Source organism: Uloborus diversus, chromosome 6, assembly GCF_026930045.1.
Source record: "Uloborus diversus isolate 005 chromosome 6, Udiv.v.3.1, whole genome shotgun sequence".
Classification (NCBI taxonomy): Eukaryota; Metazoa; Arthropoda; class Arachnida; order Araneae; family Uloboridae; genus Uloborus; species Uloborus diversus.
In genome coordinates this window covers 118,675,761-118,698,949 of record NC_072736.1, presented here as the reverse complement: position 1 = coordinate 118,698,949, position 23,189 = coordinate 118,675,761, and the positions used below count along the sequence as shown (strand labels likewise).

Sequence of the window (23,189 nt, the reverse complement as noted above, 5' to 3'; positions counted from 1 at the left end):
AAATCTTTGTAACTGCATGATTTAAATTCAGTAATACTTAGATGATAGTAAAACATTTGAAAAAATGATTGATAACACCATTATTGATTAGGCTGACAGAAATATTGAAAAAAAAAAAAAAAAAAATCTGCATACATAAGTAGTGAAAGACAGTTATGAAATTGGAGATAAATAGGAAGGTATTTACATAATCAGAAACATAAGAGTACAGTGACATCAAGCGCACCGAGTACAGTTTTTTTGATGCAGAGCTGATTACAGATATATCTTAATTACAGATGTATCTGATTGCAAGTGTATCTGATTGCAGATGAAATGAAAAGGAAAGTAACATAGATCAGTGAACAGACTGATGGAGTTTACTCCCGCATCAATCTTAATCTCGCCAAATCCGGGGATCCCACAGGAACTCCCTACTTTTGCTCTACTTCTCAAAAACTCTATTTTAATGCCAAATAAAATACCTTTTGAAATACATCGCCAGCTCAGTCAATTCCAGCCGAGGACAGCATCAAGAACTAGGAATTTTAATTTTGCCTAGGGAATTCTAAGCCAAACGAATACCCTAGGGGTATTTGTTTAATTTTAAAGGTGTTCCAGCCCGCAAATGTAAGTTTAATTTGAGGTTCGGCCTTCGGACAGAAGGCCTGGCTATAGGGCGGTAACTTACTGAAAATACCTTTTGTTTTCTTTAAAAAACTGTTTTTGTCGCTTGAATTTGTTCTATTGTGAATTCAATGCACAAATTATTTATGTGCTATGAAATCGGACGACTCTTCTTTTTCCAAAACACTTAGAACATTCGAAAGGATCCTACGCACTTTGGAATGAATAATTTTTCCGTTCTTCACGTGGTGAAAAAGAAAAAAAAAAGTATACTTAATGTAAAGCACACCAATCGAAAATAAAGTCGGTAGAATACAAGATTCAAGTAATATAAAGTTATTGCTGTAAGATTTTCTCGACAATAATGAACTCCGATAGTAACTCTGTAGTGTGTAAATATAATTAATTCCTACTCTTGCTTGTTATTCTCAAGAAGAAATTAACTACTTCAAGGTCAGGCATCATTTCTGACGATTTTACAAAGGAAAGTCAATGAACAGATTTAATAATCGTGAGTAGGGGATTTTTGACAACGCCAGTTTGCATTTCAATCTGCAGTGAGACAGTACCACCTCTGAACTATCCCGCTTTGTTCCTGGTAAAGAGAAAGTCCAAAATCCTATCCACAGTGATTCTCTTGCTTTCCTAACTATACTATATGGATTTTTCTTATTTGAAAGTAGCTGCAATAAACCGGATTGTTGGTCAATTTAAACGGGATCTTGACAAGAGCGTGATTAAAGCATCCATCTGAAAAAACGATTCTCCTGATCTTGTCGCTGCCTTACCAAAGTCAACTCAAAAATAATTTAACTCTGACTAGAGGTGTTAATGATCGGAAAAAACCCCCCGGAAATTTGGGGCAGGGGTAAACCATGCTTTCCGTTATTTTCAAAAAATCTTATTTCCACTCGAGAAAAATTGAAATTTCTAGCACAAAATTATCTATTCAGAAATTAATAATAATTACACTTGAATGCTTTTTTGTTTAACTTTTTTTAACCGACTTCAAAAAGGAGGCGGTTATCAGTTCATACCGTATGTATGTTTTTTTTTTTGTTTGTCCACTCATAGCGTCTCACCTAGTGAACCGATTTTGATGATTCTTTTTTTAATGGATAGAGGATGGCTCAACTTAGGTCCCATTACTTTGTTTGACCATATTTGTTCTTTAGAAAAAAAGTTATGGGCAAAAAACAGTAAATTTCCCTATTAAATGATTAAAATGATATTGTAGCAAAGTTCTCACTTGTCATCCGTGGATAACGGTGGCTCAGTGGTAGAATTCTCGTCTCCCACACGAGCAACCTGGGTTCAAATCCCGACTAGGACAAAGTGAATTTTACTAAAATTTCGTTTCTACTGTTTTCCGTATTTTCTCGAATGTTCTATTAATTTCTGTATCTTTTCAAGTCTGGAAAGTTCCAGCACTTTTTCAAGTTGTATATAAGGAGATGTAACGTTCATTCGTGGTTCTGAATTAAGATCTCGAGTTGAGACTAACGAGTATTCGCTTCATTTGGCTTTCACATTGTCTTCGCTATCTTCATCTACGCGACAATATGAAACTCATTGTTATAAAAGTTTAGTGCCATATAACTGTAACATTAATAGTAATTGTAATGATAATTTTGAATAAAGGCTTTTCTAAAGCAATACAGTGATATAGAGTCGCACTTCTTACTAGGTAACTTCTTACTTTTACTGAAATATCTACATTTACACTAAAAAGAATGAAATAAAAAAATTTTGAAAAAAAAAAAAAATAGAACCGACTTCAAAATTGCTCTAAAAAGTGAAAAATAATTTTATTCTTTAAACACCATCGATAATACTTTTAAACATAATTTTTGAAGTTGGCGCAAAAACAAAAAGTAAAATCCATTGTAACCATGCTTCGTTCATATTTTTATCAAAAAATCATCCAAACTTAGGAACGAAACATTTATATCGTTACTCAAATATGCTGTCATCAATGCGTAATGCATGTGGTAGTGAAGAAACTGGACGTGGTTAAATTTATACTTGTAGTTGAGTTATGGCTGTGAATGGGTTTATCGATCGTTTTTGCGCCAACTTCAAAAATTATGTTTAAAAGTATTATCGATATTGTTTAAAGAATAAAATTATTTTTCACTTTTTAGAGCAATTTTGAAGTCGGTTCTATTTTTTTTTTTTTTCAAAATTTTTTTAAATGTTCAGTATCCCACATGAAATCATTAACTTTGTTTATGCAAGCTCTAAGATAACTTTCCCTGTACACCAAATAATGATTTGCTACTTTTCTCATTGACGCTAAATTTATACACAGAGCAGAATTAGTATTTACTATGGCTGGATAAGTTTTCATTTGATGTGTGTGTTGTACACGCGTATACAAATACATGTGACAAATTTTAAAAAGAATAATAAATTCGTTTTAAAAACTCACAATTTCAAAAAAAAGAAAAAAGCAATTTTATGTCAAATTTTGATTTAAAAATTTACAAAAATCACATTTACTCAAAATTAACCTTTGTGCCTTTTGAGCCAAGAAGTAAAAAGAAATAACCAAACAGATGATTTGACTAATTTAGATAATTTTTGGAGTTCTGAACAAAAAAGGTTCTAGCTTTTTATTTTTTAAACGATAAAAGTTTTGTGTAAAATTTTTAACAGAAGAAAAAAACATATCTTGCATATAACTTCATCATTTTTTGTTTTCTTATTAAATACAGCTATGATGTATATTTAAATTCGCAAAAAGTTTGACTTTTCAATTTGTCTCAATTTTTCCAGAAAGTAAAAAAGGATTTTTTTTTTCTTCCGTCTCAAGTTTTCCGGAAATTTTGCATCACTAACTCAGACTAATTATTAAAATTAATTCTGAGAAAAATCTGAACTCTAAATCAGTCTCAAAGCAGTAACGCTTACTCATGGTCTAGTTTACTCAACAAACCGAAAATTTTCCAACTTCATGCCAAGTACCTTAAAAAAAACCGCTCTTCCTTTTCTCCAAATTAAACTTTTGTTCTGTTGATGCCTTCTTTTTACTCTTAACAATGAAACCTTGGCATAGAAACAAGCTAACCTCTGCCGCTACTGTAAACAAACTCCGCTGTTTTCTTTTCGAGCTCGAAAGCTATGCAACTTGGTTCTGTTGGTGCCAGTCATGCAAGCCCTTAATGTTATCAAATATATTTCATATTCCAAGGGGGTAATGAAATCTTGATACGTAAGTTGCATATCATTTTTTACATTAAAGATGTTGCACGTAAGAACTATGGAGACCTTTTAAGTGTTTGCTTGGATATTACACCAGTATATGCTCAGGGGCACCCCGATGGGAGGTCACGGGAAGTCGCAGTGACTTCTCAAAAATTCTCTTATTCGGAAAATTTTATGGTGATTCGGCAAAAATACTATCATTCGGTGAAAGCTGTAGTTCCACTCGGCAAAATTATCATTCCGTAAAATTTGGAGTTTCATTTGGCAAATTGAGAATTTCATTCCTCCCAAAAATTTAAGTTCGATAGTTAGAACGTCCCTGTATGTGCTTGGCTTTTGCTATAATTTTTACTTTTCCATTATAGAAGTGCAATACTTCAAAAAACTTAGATTCAAGTTAATGTCATTAGATTGTCGCTTCCAAAGTTGATTATTTACGATTTATCATCCTTTTCTTGAGGGCAGGGGGGGGGGGGAGTGGCTTCCGGAAGTCCTGGACAGTGGAAAAAATCAATTGAAAATGAAACGAACTATAAAATAAATGTTAATTTGGAGAATTAATCTCTTTAATAATTGCATCGAATAAGTGGTGCATCAGATTGGGAAGTGGGTAATCCTTCTCTCAGAGCTCTTGTATTAACTTTATTGCCAGTCCTAATATGCTACTTAAGAAACGTATAAGGGATGTTGAGATCCCAAGCCAAGAGGTGAGATTCTGGCTGCTCTAGTGCATCAAATAAAAAAAGCTAACTTAATACTAAATAAGTTATTTTTAGAAAACAAAACATTTAAATTTTCAATTTCAAACGAAGTTTTACAGTCGTAAATGGGCAAAGTTTCTTGGAACTTGAAATAGGTGGTTTGTTACAATTTGGTGACAGGAATGTTTTTCAACTTCTGCCAATCCTGTGGAAAAAAATACGAAATACAGTAAAATCCCTCCTAACGGACACCCTTCAAAGGCGGACAATTTTTAATTCCCCGATTCCAAGGCAAATAACATTATTAAACCCTTGTCCTGCGGACACCCCTCTATTGCGGACAATAAAGTTTGTCCCGTTAGTGTCCGCATTAGTGGGATTTTACTGTACTTAATATCAGCTCCTTCTCCTGGAACTATTTTTAAAGTCATATTACTAATCTTAGTACATATATCTTTTGTGATGCGTGTAAGGACTTATGACAAGGGGAAAAGTCTGTCTGCACTAGTGCGTACAAATACATGGTCAAACATTATAAGAAAAAATACTTGCTTGAATTTTTCTCAATCAAACATGTTTAGTATTTTTTGTGTAAACACATTAGCGTTACAGATGGACTCGAAAAAAGCGGTGTACCTTGCTCTTGTGTAGGTTATGTGGACTGAATCTCAATAATTCATTCAAATAAAAACAATACATTTATTTAAAACGTGTAAAATCAAATCATACAAATCAATTCAACTAAAGAGACTGAAACATCGCCATAACAACTAACTGGTTAAAATAATAAAGAACAGTTTTTATAACATAGAGGCACGTGTGCGCTCTTTTTTGATGCACACTGCCAATGCACCCTCTGCTTTAATGTATGCAAGGAATTTAATAAGCGGGTTTTGTGTATATCGTCGTCTCAGAGTAACAGTATGGCATCTAATCCCAGAAATAACAATAAGATGTCTTGCTGTTGCTCTGAAGCGGCGATATGCTACAGGGAAGATCAGGTACATGTGCTATAGTTGGTATCTTTGATAAAATGTCAAGAATTAAAATTGATGTATATCTCCTTGATTATTAATCAAAATCACTTTATTTTGAACATGTAACTTAACTTATAATTTAAAATGAAAACAATAATATGGAATTGCTTATTTGAAAGAGCAGAAAAGAAACTTTTAATGCAATACTAAAATTCGGTTTCATTAGCAGTGAGACTACAAATAATACAGGATTTTATTTTAACAACGTGTTTAATTTACTGCCCCAATAACATTTAATTCATTTAACAGGATTTTTTGTTTCATAACTTTTTTTTTGAAGATTTAAAATTGATTTACTGATATTTATTTTTAACCACTCATAAAAGCCGAAATAGATGTAATTCCCACTGTAGTTCGTTTTAATCTATCGGCAATAAGAAGATTATAAATAACTAAAACATTGATATTGATGTCCGATTGTTTCTCCAATATTTCGTAACATTGCCCATTACAAAACGGACAACATTATCAATCAAGTGACTCAGATGAAGAACTTTGAATGGACTAAGAATTTTCTATCAGATGTGGAATTTTGAATAATTTAAATCATGCATTCGAAATGGCAAAAATAAGTTGAAATAAATAAGTTAAATAAAAAAATATATAATAGAAAAAAGTTCTAATCTGTAAGTCATTATCATCTTAATTAATGTTGGATGTAAGATAGAATTAAGTACAAGAATTAAATTTCAGAAAATGTCAATAGATTAATGGGCAATAGATTACATGGTTGTAAATTGACAAAGACAACGTTAATAAAGCGTAAGAAATTGCATACACGTGTTTTGAGGTTACAAGTATCACTATTTTTCAAAGGGAAGACGTGAGCTTATGGATCCTCAATTCTGTTTAGATGTCGGTTCTTTTTCTTTTTTTTTCTTTCTTTGATTCTATTAATAATGGTTGAAAATTTTACTTTCTGCGAATACAGATTAAAAGAATTATAGTAATTCTATTATTTTCCATTTCATGTCTATTTTCGATTCTTTGTTATCCCAAACATTCTTTCAACTTCTAACATTTTGTTAACTGACCACGAGAAATAAATTGACACTGAAACTTAGATAGTTAACCGGGAATTATTATTTTTTTAAAACAAAATCGACTTTATCGACTTTACCCTGATGTTAAACAGTTTTAATGTTGAACAACTAAAACATTGCACTTCAGCTCTTCAAGTCAAGGAAGCTGTAATCGGATCTCCATTTTCAAAAAAGATTTAAATAGAAATTGAGCTCTTAGAGTGTTTTCAGTGTCGTGGAGATTTCCTTACAGTTACAATGCAAGGAACATACATTTATTTGCAATCAAGAATGTTTACCATTTACGCAACAGAGAAAAGAAATATCAATTTGAGTGTTTCAGAGGTCACAGGGTTAAAACAAGCCTAAGAAACTAAATCTTTAAAGATCTTTCTGTGAAAACAAATGTCACATTTATCTGGATTTAGACGAAACAACTTTACTCCATAATTTCCTAATGCTTAGCTGTATGGCTTAGGATAGAATTTAACAACTGTCCTTATCTAACCCGAATCTTGCCTGCTTTTAGCTTTCTATTTAAGTTAACGTCGTGTATATGTATAAAAAGAATGGCATTAATATGTGTAGTGTAAACAGTGACCTTTTTTAATCACACTTTCCTTCTTTTTGGTATCTTCTAGACACGCACAGCCGAAGACATGGCCGCTACGAACCCTTGCAACCTGAACAAACAAACTTTGAGTAAATATCTCAACTTACCGCAGCCAGATGGAATGGTACAGTGCACCTACGTGTGGATTGATGGAACTGGCGAAAATGTTCGATCTAAGACCAAAACATTAGATTTCGTACCCAAGAGCCCATCAGGTAAAAAAAAATTTTCTTTTTGCATTCTTGAGGCAGTGAGAAGCAAAGGAATATAAGTGACAAAATTTGGAAATAATCAGTACAAATGGTAGAACCTCTCCTCTGCTTTGGGCAAGAAATAGTACTTTCTAGTAGCACTAGTAGGTTCTGCAGTATAGCATGAACAAAAACTTTGCGGAAGCCTAGCTAGAATCTGAACTTCAAACGCAATTTGCTCGAAACTTTGAACAGTTCACTTACATCCCTTTGTTTCTCACTTCCTCAATTGTATTCTTCTGCCTATACAAAAGGAAACAAAAATAGGGACGTATTTTCGAATTTCTCGACCAAGATCAATGGGAAAAGTTATTTATTTTAAGTCCCATCATTTAAACTAATAGCAAAGTAGGCACCCAAAGTGGCACCTACATGGTCTTCAAAATCGATCGTCCAAATATTGTCGAAAACGTCTTTCTTTTCTAGAAGCATTTTCGAAGTAGAAATCAAAAATCGCAATTTTAGACAGTTTTGTATAAACTTAGGGAAAAGGAGAGGTAAGGGTTCTGTCCCGATTTTTTTCAAAGTTGAACTCAATTTTAGGTTATCGTTTGTCACTTCAGGCTATTGGGCGTTCCTTTCGGAAACTTTCTGAAATTCACGTTTTAGAAACGCAACTAAAGGTTATCTTTGCTGATGTTTATGGGAATGAGGAAGATTCCAGTCTTCTCTCCGAAAACATTTTCGAAACAGAAGTTTTAAAAACGCAATTAGAGGTTGTCTGGTAACGATAAAGTGAAGGGGAAGGAAAAGCAGTCTCAAATTCTTTTGCTATCTTTGGAAAGGATGACTTCGCAAGAGCTGCAGAATCTCCGAAAATGAAATTAAAAAAAAAAACGCAATTTTAGGATACCTTTGGAGATGTTAAGTGAGAGGGAAGAGTCCTCAGTAATATTTTGGTACTGAAATTCTAAAAACGCATTTTCGACAATCTTTCATAATAGAAGAGCTCGGATTTTGGGGCTCTTTCAAGAAAAATTTCAATTGTGGGATTGTAACAACGTTATTTTAGGTACAAGTTGAGCTGTTCGGAAGGAGGTTGGTTCTCTCCCTAGAATTTGAAGGCCTAAAAATGGACTTATACTTTATGTTTGGGGACATTAGAAAAAGCAAAGATTCTCCGCCCAGACTTTTCGACATTAAAAGCTCTAAAAAAACTCATTTTTTAACGGTATCTTTGGTTACATGCGGGAAAAGTATGGTACACTCGGAAACCCTCTCCTAAGAGCGCGTTTTAAAGCAAACTCTGCCAACGTTAGATAATCGAGGTGGGAGGAGTAGGTTCCTCCTACCCAGAAGTTACTGCAATGTAAAGTTCTTAAAACGCAATTTCAGGTTACGTTTGAGCAAGTTAGGGGAACCTTTGTGGAAACCAAGATTTCGAATTCATACAGTTAGTAAAGTTGAAGATTGAGCTTGACAGTGTTTACTTTTTTTTTGGGGGGGGGGAGATCAGAGAGAAAGCAAGGACGTAGCCAAGGGGGGGGGGGGGTCCATGGGGTCCGGACCCCCCCCTTCCCGAAAGACCACTGTCTGCTTTTTCTCGGTTGTTGCACCTCACGACAACAAAAATTTCCAAAGAGAAATTTTATGAAACCCGGTATTTTCCCCTTAAATATTCCCATTTATCGACAATTTTCCCGCGTCCGAGTCAATTCAGAACACGAGAACCTCGTGAAATAACTGCGGGTTCCGAGTTGCCGCCGGTCTCTTCCTGTGTCGCGAAGAATCCGTCCGAAAACGACGAATTTCCAATTCAACCCAACTGGGTTGTGACCTTGAAATTCGGCCCCTCTCCCTCAGCCCACCAAATTGCCATCGGCAAAGTAATTGAAAACAAACATTCCCCAGTCTCATTGGGGTGGTTTTCTTTCTTTCTTCTTTTCGTTTTGACTCTTTTCCCGTTTGGACTTGATTTCCTAGACACATGCTGCACGAAGGACAGCCAGAGTGAGGTGCATCCTTGTTGAATTAGTAATTGAAATTCCTATTATTTTCTGTTTTAACACAGTTTTTTTCTACCACGCGCTTATAGGAAACATATCTTGAACAAAATTGTAATCGGAAGAAAATTAAGTGTACATAAACTAGGTAAGTTGTAGTGTTTCCTTTTAAAGTTTTCTTAACAATACGAGTAATTTATGTGTTAATATGTTTTTCCATTTAAAAACTAAGTTCCGATAGCAACGAAAAAAAATTCTACACATTTCGTGTGATTGAGGATGAGAAAAAATAAATATTAATTATTAATTTATTTTTGAACTTTATATTTTTGGTATGATTTATTTCAGATTCATTTTATATTTTGATTAATAATCTTATTTAAACTTTTAGTTTATTTTTAACAATAATAGATTACTTATCTCCCCGGAAGCTTACAACTTTTAAACTGTAATCCTGAAATGTTCGTTTTTTTTTTTGAACATAAGTGAATAAATAAATTGGAAGTTGATGCAACGAAATTACTTTTCGCTGTATCAAAATTTTATGAAGCGAAGAATGAAATTGAAAATTACTTGAATATTTTACTGTAATCAGTTTATGAAATTGCAAGTTCGGCCATATTAACACATGTAATTTAAAAGTAATTATTAGAAATTCGTACTTTTAAATCTTACTGAAATGTGAGTCTATGGTCCCAAGAGAAGAGCAGCTAGTCATTTTTAACTGAAGAAAAAAAATCTTTCTTCGATGTTCTTCCGTTTTTCAAGAAAAGCATATTTGTATTTGTTTCATTGGAATAAATTTTCTGATTAGTATTTACCGCCTTTTTACTGGGGAATTATTTAATAAGCGTCTATGCATCCATCATTAGTAAATTGCGAAGGTAGCATTAAACGTAACAAAAAACGGACATGTGCATTTAACTATAAAATTACTAGGTGAAAGTTTCTGCTATTTACTACGCATATAATTAAAAAAAGGTCAATGCGAGGTACATTTTCTTGTGTTTTTCACGTCTATATTAGATTTTTTTTTTAAACTCTTAATTTCTTCAAGTTAAAATTATTTGCTATTTCTTGCAATAGAATATCTTTTACTAAAATCACATAAAAGAAAGAAAAAAAAAAGTCAATACCTACGATATAAAATATGATATGCTTTCGAGAATACATGATTACAAAATCGCTCCTAGAATGGAAGTTATACCAATTTGAAAATGAAAGAATCAGAAGTGTTATTATTGTTAGATGAATTTTGGAAGGTAGATTTAAATCATTACTGGATTTTTAACCACAATCATTCTAAGATTTTTTTTACAAAAGATTGTCTTTAGGCTTTTGAACATCAGATGACTGTTGAGCAAAAAATTTACAAACTGAGGCTATAAGAAACCTATAAGTTTTGATTTCAAAAATTGGCTAGCTTTATGCATATTACATATTGTTGAAAATGTATCTAATTTAATGCTACTGTATTATCGCAAACGGGACGAAGATTACCTTAATGATCGAAATTTGACGTTTGACTCCAAATCATGGAATTTTCGAGTCGAACACTTGCTTACTGCTAATAAAGACAGTAAAGTAACCAAGTTATAATCAAATATTGACACGATAATTCGTAATAGAGTATATTGCCATTTTCCCTGTAGTTGTTTACAATTATATTTTTAATTTGAAAAAGACTGATTTGTACAGAAGTTTTTTTTTGTATTGGGAGAATAAACTGAACTCGTGTTTGGTGGTGAGATAGGTGGGTGCGATGCCTCCTCTTGATATTTTAAATGAAATATCAAATTGAAAACATCAGAGGAAAATCGCCAATAATGTTTAAATCATTCATGACCTTATAAAAAAAACATTTATTAAAAAGCAATCATTTGCATTTTTTCCGAAATGTTGTTAAAATAAAAATACATAGATGCTTAATTTCATTCAGCCTACATTCCACTACTCGACAGGTAAAAGATCTCTCAGGTATTCGTTTGGCTTGACAAAATTAAACCCCCTAGTGCAGTTTCGCACCGAAGAGAGCTCAAGTGTCTCCATCTGGTGGAGACTCGGCATCGAAATTTCCTGTGCAGTCACATCCGCGCCTTAATGGTAGCATTTGAAAGACTAGATGCCATATCGGTGGTTCGCACTAGGTCCGAAAAGGCTAAAGCCTCTAACGAAGTCCCATTAGAAAGAAAAATAATACCATAACGGATCCTAAGATAGCTTATTTTACCAATTCGTTTTGCAAAAAAATAATAACGATTTAAACAAAACGGCAATACGCATTTTTTTTTAAATGATTGCAACAAAGGAAGTCTCCATCCATCAAAGAGTTAATAGTTTATTCAAGTTTTTAAATAATGGTTAGAAATGATAATTAGAAAACGGATAAAATTAGAAACTTCATTCAATTTCGTATAATCAAAAGAATGTTATAAAGTAGATAAATAAAGAACTAAATAACAAATAAATACCTTTGTGCTGAAACTTGGATTACTGATTATTTGAAATAAAGAACTAGTTCAAGCTTTTTAAATGAAACCTTGCTAATATTTTCGCCGAGAGGGTGGTTGAATTTTGCCAGAAATCTTGTTCAAATCGGACAGGGTGGCGGAATTACGTTATATTGCATTCATAATTATACATTCGACTCGATAGATATAGATTTCTTTATTTTTTTCAAATAAAATGACTTGTACATATTTTGTTGAAATATATTACAAAGCTTTAATATTTTATTAAACTATTACCTGCGTTTTCCAAGTAATCCATAGAACAGTTTTCGTTTTCCGATTTTCTTTTATTGTGAACTTTTTATTAATAGGAATTATATCACTCATTTTCAAAGCATCAGAACAGAGAAAGCGTATGTGATGGAATTTTTCTATCCATGTATGAAAACTTAGCATGAGAAAACTTTTAGTTTAATGTTAATTTTTTTGCCACTTAATGTAAAATTTTTGTTAAATAATTTTTTAATAAGTGCTCTATCAATTTCAATTATTTAATTAATTTTAGTTAATTATCATATTTTAATAATTAGTTTTAATTGGATTTATTTTTTAACGTAAATATGAGCTACTAATTTTGCTTTAGCATGCCTCCTCTTTTGAAATTCGTGAAACCTTGGACCCCCCCCCCCCCTTAACAAAGTTCTAGCTACGTGCCTGGAGAAAGGGACGTGTTATTGCGTCAAATTGTGTTGGAATACCTTCGCAAAACTACTACAAAAATAACAACTCAATGCCAATCACCCTTCCCAATTATTCCAGAAAGAAGTAAGCATTGCCAAATGTCAAGCTTCAACTTATCAGATCCGCACTATAGCCACGCAGGGGCGGATCTAAAGGGGGGCCATGGGGGCCATGGCCCCTCCCAAAGCCTTGTGGTTATAGGAATTTTTTTAAGGGGAAAAAAAAGAAAAGAATATTATGAGAAGATAACAAAATTTAACACATGTATTTTATTGAAAAAGAAGTATAGGTCTTAATTTCGAGATAAATTATATCCCTGTCCTCAAAGCACAACTTTTATTTCCAAAATTTTTCTCCATCTTTTACATCATTTCTTGATTCCAACTATAGACACTTGGACGATCTCTAAATGCTGCGTTTCTCAGAGTATACCTATTGTTCTTAAGACCAAAGAGAGCATAAATTTTATTTTTTATGGCTTTAATTTCGAAACTAGGAGGAGACCCCCCTTTTCCCACGTCCTTTCACAAATGATTTGATATGTAGCAAAAAATTGCATTTTAAGTCTTTTATTTGGAAAAACGTCTACGGAAACTAGCTTATCCAGTCCTTATCACTTAACTTGCTTTAAGGTAACTTAAATGAATTTTTTTTGGGACTTCAATTACAAACGAGTTTTGATAGGACCCCCTCCCTCCCTAGTTTATATCATGATGAGAAAGGAGGTTTTTTGGAGGAGCTCACGAATCTTACACCCCTTTCTAAAATATGTATAAATGTAGTTAAAAATCGAATGTTTACAGCCTCGAAGGCAAAATATTTCCAGGAAGGAAGGATTCTAAGCACCTTCACACTTAATTTAATGTATGCAAAAATTACCTAAAGGTGCATTTTTAGGCTGGACAGCTGAAGAGCTAGAAGAGCACCCCTCCTCTTCTAACTTCTCAGTGTATAATGACAGAATATTTTGGTTTCTAAGCTTTATTTTCAAAGAGTATTTTGGGGCCAGCGCCCGAAACCCGGCCTTTCTCCGTACATCATTAAAAATGGACAAAATGCGTTTTTAGTTTCCGAATTTTCAAAAATTACTTGGACATTTAAACCTTGAAACTTTTTTGAATGAGATTCCTAAATACACCTCCTCACTTAATGTCTCTACCCCGAAAATTGAGTTTTTAAAACTTCATTTTAATAAAATTTCTGGTAGTTATCAGATCCCAAATTCCCCAGAGTAGACAGCTACCTAGGGCGGCAAACTTTCCAGGGGAGGCAAATTTGCTATTATAAAACACATTTTTTGAATTAAATTGTTATACTTGAAAGTAAAATATTAGCACTCTTTCATTTTCCACAGAGACAATTTTTTCTTGTAATTTAATAATGATTACTTTCACACATCTTATGAAGTCAAATGTTTTTCAATCATTGTATTTGCAGAATAAAAAATTTTTTTGGGAGAACACTGTGATGATTTCATCGGGGCGCCTCAGGATGTGAAACGCCATCATTTCTTCATAAGTTTGACAGTTTGAATCTGGGGAACACTTTTTTAGATTTTTTTAAAGTCAAGGATATTTTGCTTCTTTTACGGGGGGGGGGGGACGGCAGATTTCAAATTTGCCTAGGATTGGCATGGAGCTAAATTCGGTCGGAAAAGTTTGTTCAAAAATTTCAGATAGCCCCTCCCAAAACAATCGGCTGGATCCGCCACTGTAAGCCACGGCCTTCTAAACACGTCATGGACGGATAATTTTTGACGGATCTTCTACCGAAATTAAAATTTATTGATACAGGGTACATCAGGTTGCCTATAGGGAGGGGCGGGGGGTTCGAAATTTTTGTGGGGAATCGCTTTGGCATCTTAGCGTCTTTTCTTGTACTGTTCTTGAAGGAAGGATTGGATATTATACCCCTATCGATGAAGCATATCCTTTTTTGAAGCAGTTAAAAATCCAAAACAGCCCTTCAAAAACTTTTTTTCCAAAAACTGATCCCTTCACAAAATGTTCCTTTCTTTTTTACCGACACCTTTACAAAATTTGCGTTCTTGGAAACTTGTACAGCTTCGAAAATTTCCCGTTGATCGAAATGAAAAACACCCCAAAATTACCATCAAGAGTATTAAAAAAAAAAAAAAACTTTTTCTCAAATTTCCTTTTTACACTGTGATTGCTTTTATGTCTATTAATTTTAAGTGGTTTAATTCCATATCATACTGTTCGAATACTTGGTTTTCAACCGAGCGAAATGTCTTGAATTATGCGAATTTTCTGAAATTTGAATTTTTTTAAATTGCTTAGAAACGTGATACAACGATTTAGTAATTCGTACACCAATGATCATGAAAAGCATTTCTCAATTCAGAATAGATTCTTAAATCCTCTACAATGCTCCCCGTCATCTGATTTATTCTTATAATAGATGGCTCACGCCAGTGTCTCATACATTGATTTATGATGTTACGCAGCACTAAACAAGGTTCGAGAGAAGTCATCCATTGCAAAAGACTCGCATAAATCGGAATTAAGGGTGCTTCTCTATTTTATATATTGCTTTCGAAATGCTTAATACTTACGTTAGGGTGCGTTATATATCTTCTTTGAGGAATTGGGTATTAGTACTACAAAGTTCTTATATTTTGAATCTTTAAGTAATAAAGAAATGTTTAAAATTTCCTCTAAATAAAAGCCTTTAATTTTGCTTTATCAATCTGCAACTTATCATTTCATGCATGCTTTTGCAGGCTTGAAAGTCTAGGCAGAGCTGTAAAATCCGAAACTGCGAAACATTCTCGCATTTTTAATAAATTCTGGTTTGTATGACCTTTACTAAGAATAAGGGATCGTCCACAAATGCAGTTCCGGATCTATAAATTTTGTACCCTCGCAACAAAATCTGTTGGGCCCCTCCCCAAAGGCCAAAAGAGCCATTCCACCGTCACGTGCGGGACAAATACGCTTAAATTTCATTAACATTTCGTCATATCTCTTAATATTTTAATGAAACAGGGGTAAGCAATTTTTTCTTTACATTTGATATAAAGATACTCCTGACACAATTATATTTTATTAAACAATTTTTTTACTAAAAATAAAATTGATTTACATGAGTCACGTGCGGGACATCAAAAGTCAACCTCTGGTAATTTGCTTATGAATAAGCTCATATTTTTGCTCTATTAATACAGCAATGACGAAACAAATTGTAGATTTTGAAAGCTATGGTTCCAACGTAAAGGAAACTTATTTCATTAGCTTAGAAATAATTATTTAAACCACTGAAAAAAAAGTTTTTGCACATTCCATTGAAAATGGTCATTTTGTCCCGCAGGTGACAGTTCCTATATTTCATAAAGAGAATTTTTGAAGAAAGTTTTTGCTTAAGAAGTCACACATGCGTTTGTGATTTCTTAAGCAACAAAATTTTGTTCATCATCCTTTTAAATTATTTTTTACGAAATATATGCGTCACGTGCGGGACAAAACTACAGTTTTTCGTGGAATGGCCCAAAAATTGTATACTGTTGGCAACGATTAATAAAAGGTAGTTTTTTTTTTTTTTTCATTTTTTTTTTTTCCAGTTTCTTGAGTCGTTGGTTCCTTAAGAACGTGCGCCCCACCGACTGCGGGTACGGGGCCTGCACAAATGACGTCACGCTTTGAGAGGAGGGTGCTTGTTAAATTGGGAGTTTGTGAGAAAGGGAAGGAGGGTGTAACAAAATGCGACATCACACATTTTTAAATACGTTTTTAGAAAAAGGGTTTCAATTATGAACAAGGGAAGGAGTAAGGTTATGTGTGCCACTTTGTGAAAAAAGGGAGACATCATTCCTGTACCTCAGAGGCAGACTTGACTTAAGTGACGTATTGCTACTTTGCAGGAGAGCGGAAAAACTTTCATATTGTGCATACAAAAGATGGGGCTCGCGCTCTTTTATGCTGGTAAAGGATTTTTTTTTTTTGGTTGCATTACGTTGTGATTACTCAATGCGGAATTCGAATCTACGTATAAAGCATCAATAACTTGAAAATTGCCATTTTTGGACTTATGTTTGTCTGGCTCTGAAGTACAGATTTATGGACAGCTCCTAAGAACCATTTGCGTAGTTTTCATCTTGAATAAGTTTTGGTAAAAAATAAAATTTATAGTAATGTAGTACATTTGCAAGATGTTATGTATTTAATATGTATACAATTAAAATTCTGAATTCTCAAGTCCCTTAATTTCTCTACCCTATTAAAATCAAACAGTACAAAATTTTCAATTTGTTCTTAAAATTGTCTTTTTTTTCCCCTAACCAGAATAATAGTTGCAAGTGCCAATTTAAAGAAAATATATTGATGTTTTTTCGTTGCGTTTTAACTGTTTTTTTTTTTAAATTCTGGCCAAAATTTAACATAAGGTTTGTATACTGGTTGATTTTTGCAGTCTAAACTAATAGTGTATACAAAAAATACATCGCCAGGTCAGTTATTCCATCCGAGGACTGCTGTTTCGTGCTTTTTAGCACTCATTAGCCCGGAATAGGAAGCAACTGAGCAGTAGACGGAAAACCTCTTAAAGGAGTCAAGAGAGCCAAACAAACTGGTAGCTAATGTAGAATTAGCGCACCAGACGAGTGACCGCAGCAATGATGCGGTTCAACTCAGATTGAAGGCACAAGCTTGGTATTTTTTCAGTAAGTTACCGTCCTAAACTAGAGCTAAGGCAGAAATCCAAAAATACATCGCCAGCTCAGTTATTCCATCCGAGGACTGTAGTTTCGTGCGAGTTGAAGCGCACCAATGCTGCGGTCACTCGTCTGGTGTGCTAATTCTACATTAGCTACCAGTTTGTTTGTCTTGGCTCCTTTAAGAGGTTTACTGCCTCCGGCCGGGCTGATGAGTGCTAAAGAGCACAAAACTGCAGTCCTCGGATGGAATAACTGAGCTGGCTGTGTATTTTATGTATTTCTGCTTTTGGCCCTGCAAAAATTCAAATTTTATCACCATCGATTACATCGTTTATGCTCTACCGCGCACAGTTATGTGGAGTAACTTTATGCAAATTTGGCGGCAAGAATAAGCATTACTTTTATTTATATATAATAACACTGCGCTACAAAAAGAATTTTCTTTTTACGTTTCCGACATCATTCTAACTATAAAATGATCTAAATCCAAAATACGGCCACTCCCACGATTTCCTAGATTGAAAAAAATTTTTATGCGTTTTATATATTTCTGACGACAGTTTTTTAACGTCTTTATAAGCTTATTATGCGCATTGAAAATCAAAATGACGTTTCAAAAATTAAGCCAGGCGTATTTCCACGCTTTTTTTTTTTTTTTAATAGAACTCAGCGTCCCTGAAAATGGAGGGAAAAAACTAAAGTGGAATTTGAAAAATAATGCATTTTTGATCCGACTATTTTGGTTAGTACAAAATGTCAAACATTCTAAATAATAAAAAATAAAGATGATAATGATTTATTTCATTGCTATCTTCCTTTTGTGATTTGTTTTTATTTTGTTTCATCAAATATTAAACCAGGTTATGTACTAAATGGAATAAAATTAATGGATAAAACAAAGTAAAATCCTCACGCTCGAGTTTTTCCATTACTTACTTTGATCTGAGTTCTGGACGGTTAACAGGGTTAAAAATGCATTTTGACTTTCTGTGCTTATTTTACTTTTCAGCACAAAGGTATTTATTTCTGAAGGTATTTAATTCAAAGCAGAATTTCCTACAATTTTCCCGATGCTTCAGTTTTTGTTATGTTTCTTTGCTTGTTTTTTTCGCATTTTATTTGAAAAACCTACCCACGTATTAATTTTTTGAAACAGTTCCAAATATGTTTCGTCCGATGTGTCTCTGCTAAGGGCTCGTTGAAAAGAATGCGAAATTCTTGTTCAGCAACAGCCGTTGGAAATTTCGAGAGAACTGCTGCAACGTGGTGGGGAGTGTCAAACAATAAAATCAGTTCAGATAAAATCCCCCAAATTTTTATCATGAGACATCTGAAGTTAAGATACTGTGAAGAGCCTAGAATCCATAAGATACACTAGACTAAAAGAATACCAGTCAGCAATGTAAACACTTAAGTAAATTTCAAATGTAATCAGAACGATACAGAATAATCACTCATTCATTAAGAAATCCTTTCCCCGAAGTCGTGACAATATACTTATCAGCAATTATTTCTACATAGTGATTGATTCCTTCTGATAACAGAATTACTATCCATTTCCCAAAAAGCAGACCAAGCCTAAGAACTTGGCGATAACAATTTGAAAAGATCAAATTTTGTATAGAAAATCAGTATCGATTAGTTATTTACGCAGACCAGTCATTCAGGGGGGAGAGAGAAATTGCCTTCACCCTGGCTTTGAGAAATTAATGTTTTTAGATACAAATGAACGGTGGTTTATTTTCTTTAGAATTTGCACTTTCTTTCCTTTAAGAATTCGAAATGACAGGAGCATTTAGGGTAACCATGAGCCATGCCGGATAATCGTGCGCTGATTCAAATTTTTTAGAACAGTGATGCCCAATCTTTTTTTTGCCCGAGAGCCGCACCTGATATTAAACTCATTCTCGCGGGCCAGAACACATTAAATTTCAAAATTAGTTCATTCCTTTCTAAATAACGTGGAAAACTTCAAAAAAAAAAAAAAAATACACACGAATAATAGTTATTATTGCTTGAAACTTATTTTATAAAATGTATGGTTTTTCAGAAACCAATTTTTGAATATTCGACTCCAAATTGTTATTTTTATTTTGTAAAGATTTTCCACGCACATTACTAAATTGAAAGAAACTTGTGTTCGGTTCTACCACTCGGAAGGTTTATCACAATTAAAAACATTTTGAAAAATATTGATGCAAATGAAAGTACGTTGCTCGAAAGTACGCCTGCAATTATTTTATGGATTTTAGCTATGATAAAAATTGGAATCTATTTTCCAAACATAAAAGGACAAATCACGACCGGGGGAAGGGGCAATGCCATTCCACTCCGAGGTTGACCTTGACTGAACGAAATAATTCCGGATTTCGCATTGGAAATTTGACATAAAACATCTTTTGTTTAAAATGTGCACATTTCATGAATTCATTGCAATTGTTTTATTTATTTATTTTTTAATTTTTAGTAACAGCATAACATAGTTCAGACACACGAATAAAACTGAAATTAAGTTGAAAGAACTGAATGGTGTTAAAATTACTGATTCTTACAGTTCACAACACATTTTTTTGGTATACCCAGGGCCGCAGAGAGCCAAGGCGGGTCCCTTGTCAGTTATGTCACCGGGCCACTCCCGCCTCCGAAAAAAGAAAGAAAAAATGGAAAAAGAGAAATAAAGAGAGAAAAAGAAAAAGGGGGGGGGGAGAAAATAAAACTGCTTACTAGAAAATAATTAAATCTGTTAAGTGCCATAAGAGTGAATATACAAAAAGTAAATATCACTTAATCGTTACATTTTCTTATTCGGAGTCCCTCCTTCCTTTCTTTTTTCTGCGTCAGTGTCGCCGCCTCCCCCCCCCCCAAGGCCCGGGTCCCTAGTTTCCGACTAGACTGACATGGCATCTCGTTGGGCCTGGGTATACCTTAGGTCTCAGTCATACTTACAGCTGGGAGTGATTTTCACGGGGAAATTTTTCTTTCCTCTCAAAGAATTTAAAAATTCCCTGTGTGAACGAAAAGTTAGCTTTGACTGCAAGAAGAGATTTTAAAATTAACCCTTTTGGGCATGGTGACTTCGTTGGAGGCCACCTAGCCTTTTATTTTTTACATCGAACTGACGCAAACAGCTAACTGAAAAAAAAAAAAAAAGCTGGGTGACCTTGGGTTAGTAATGAATATCCTCAAACATAGTTTTAAAAAATCTAGTTCTATGTTTTTCTTGTTTGGAGAAACTAGAACAGTACAGCATGGGATTTTAACGGGAAAACGGGACATTCGAACTGCAGGACAGTGAGACAAAAGAGACTGTCCCACAAAGACGAATTTCTGGTGACTTTAAGTTTGTGACAATTGACATTTCCTTTTTCAGTTTTTGAAGCGTTGTCCGCCCAACTATCGTTATTGAAGATCGCGTCTGCATTTTCTTCGTTTCTTTTTCAGAGCTTCCAGTTTGGGATTACGATGGTTCCAGCACCTACCAAGCCGAAGGGTCCAACTCGGACGTTTACCTGCACCCCGTGGCCCTCTACAACGACCCCTTCCGTGGCGGAAACAACAAGCTGGTGCTATGTGAAACCTACAGGTTCAACAAAAAACCAACAGGTATACATGATGTTGATACGCAGAATTGGAAAAACTATCAATCAACGATAAAACCAACCAAAAACTCAAAATTTGAGCTGTAAATTTTTCTTTTTAGTGCATTTAAACTGGAAAAGCTTTTTTTCTTTCTTTTTTTTTTAACGCTCAAGCGATTTCAGATCGGATTGGTTTTGAAAGGGATAGTTTGTTCTATGAAATCAAAGCATAGGCGTGCGCAGGGTTTCAGAAATGGGGATACCACTGAAACCTGGGCCAGGAGGCTGAAATTGCGCTTAGAAAGCTCCCCCCCCCCTTTTTTGCCATTTAGGAATAAAATGTCGATGTAGGGTTAGTTAGTCGTGATAAATGCTTTAAAATGCATTTTTAAATGCTTTGTGAAATATGTCGTGCATTTTTAACATACCAAAACAATATTTGAATGCAAAGCCTTTGTCAGTAAGTTGGTCGGCGTTGGTGTAAAAATTTCAAAAATATCTTAAACTGAATTTTTTTTTCAACTTTCACGTTTAACGTAGCACTGACTACCGGCTGAACTAGAATTTGAAATGTCGTGCAAAAGTAACAAAATTTACGACAGGGGAAAGAACTTTCACTGCTTTTTGCTAAAATAGAAATAGGAAAAATCAAACTTTTCAAAAAGAGTTCTCGTTTAATTAGTTGCTAGTGATATATTGAACATAAAAATCATGAACTTTTCAGTTTTAGATTGCCATTTTTGAAATTTCAACACCAGCGCAGACCCACTTACTAATAAACGTTGTATCAACTAGTGCTTTTGTGTGTTAAAAGTCGTGAAATAGTTCATATAATTTTTCAAAATGTGTTTTAATGTATTTGTGAAGCAAAATTAAACCTAAATTAATATCCTTATTCTTAAAAATTAATATCCTTATTCTTAATCTCATTAAAATAGTCTTAAAAATGGCTTTTTATTTTTTTTCTTGCAACCTAAGTAGACTCCTGCCTTAAATGCGATCGATTACCATAAATGACTGTTACTAACTCGTTACTTGGTAAAGCATTTTAACGGTAGAACGTAGTTTTTTCGAATCGAATTAAAAGAAAAAAAAAGTACTGCAATCATTTTATATTACGGTAACAAGAACGGAACGTTTAATACACTAAACGTTTGCTTATCATTTTGATTAAATAATGTACAATTCCTGCACAGATTGTACTGTAAATTATAGTAAGCTATCAGACTTTAGAGCGTCGCAGTCTGACACCATTGCAGTTGATCTAATATCGACAAAGTGCTAGCATAAACGATTCTATGTAATTTTGTTTAAAAGCATTGTTTTTGCTATAATAAAAGATACGTTGGCTTATTTAAGAACTTGTTTTTCTTTTTACCCATATTATCCGAATTTCCGTTAGTCCGGCTTGCCTTTGGTCCCAGGTAGTTCGGAAAAACGAGGGTTCTACTTGATTTCGTCAAATCTTGAAATACTCCATGCTTCTGTCAATATCGATTTCACGGGGGCATCGAAAACGATTTGAGCACGTAATGTTGGCTTTCCTTTGTAACCTTGCAGCTTCGTCCTTGAGAACGCTGCAGAGAAGCCCGGCTCCTTGTTTTCTCCGCTGCAGGTGCTCGTCGCTATGGCAACGACTCCATGGCTTGTTGACATTGATGCTTCTCGGAAACACGCCTGCTGCGAAAAAGCAAATAAATGTTGGGTCGTATATATTAATTTTTAACACTCGTTCACACAAGTTGATTCTATTTATACTACTAAAGCGTTGAATTGTTGAATTCTGAATGAAGTGTGCCAAATGTTTTCCCTGTATTCAACAAGTTTTTAAATGTCTGAATTATTTCTTTGGCATATATTTCTGCTAATTTTCTTCTTTTGTCAAATGAGTTCTTATCGTCTGCCATACCTGTTAAAAACTACACCCCGTGTAGCCTAAAATTATCGTTTCTTTTATTTTTTTGTTTCATTATTTTATTGAGGCTCTTATTGAGGTTAAGTACTGAACCTCATTTTTTAAAAATTAATTTCTCTAAAAAAAGCAAATTTTGATTTTTATGCGTAGTGCTCACCTACTTTTTTTTTTGTGAGACTATAGTTTGTGTCTTGTAGACATGGGCCCTACATTTATTGCACTGCTCCTCAGTCCTTTCACTTAGAAGGAATTAGGAAGGGGGGGGGGAGGGAATCCAGTTTTGAAAAATTGATGCAAGAGCAGAGGTGTTCCCATAGGGTATAATACTCCATACACGCGGTATACTCTTAAACATTTTTTAGATATATAGCGTATGCCCTCAAGCTTAAAAAAATTTCATATTAATGGCATATACACATTGTGCGCAATGAAATACTGGGAGTATACCCTCAG

The 23,189-nt window shown here is 34.0% G+C and overlaps 1 protein-coding gene across 2 annotated transcripts in view; it reads left to right on the top strand.

Annotated features, from left to right (window-relative positions):
• LOC129223949 (glutamine synthetase-like) overlaps positions 1-23,189 on the top strand; it is a 111,818-nt gene that overhangs the window by 78,035 nt on the left and 10,594 nt on the right. For both annotated transcript variants that reach the window (XM_054858334.1, XM_054858333.1), the window contains exons 2-3: positions 7,215-7,401; positions 20,685-20,846. In XM_054858334.1, the coding sequence (XP_054714309.1) occupies positions 7,233-7,401; positions 20,685-20,846 (331 nt within the window). In that variant the 5' untranslated portion in view covers positions 7,215-7,232. The remainder of the gene's footprint in view (positions 1-7,214; positions 7,402-20,684; positions 20,847-23,189) is intronic.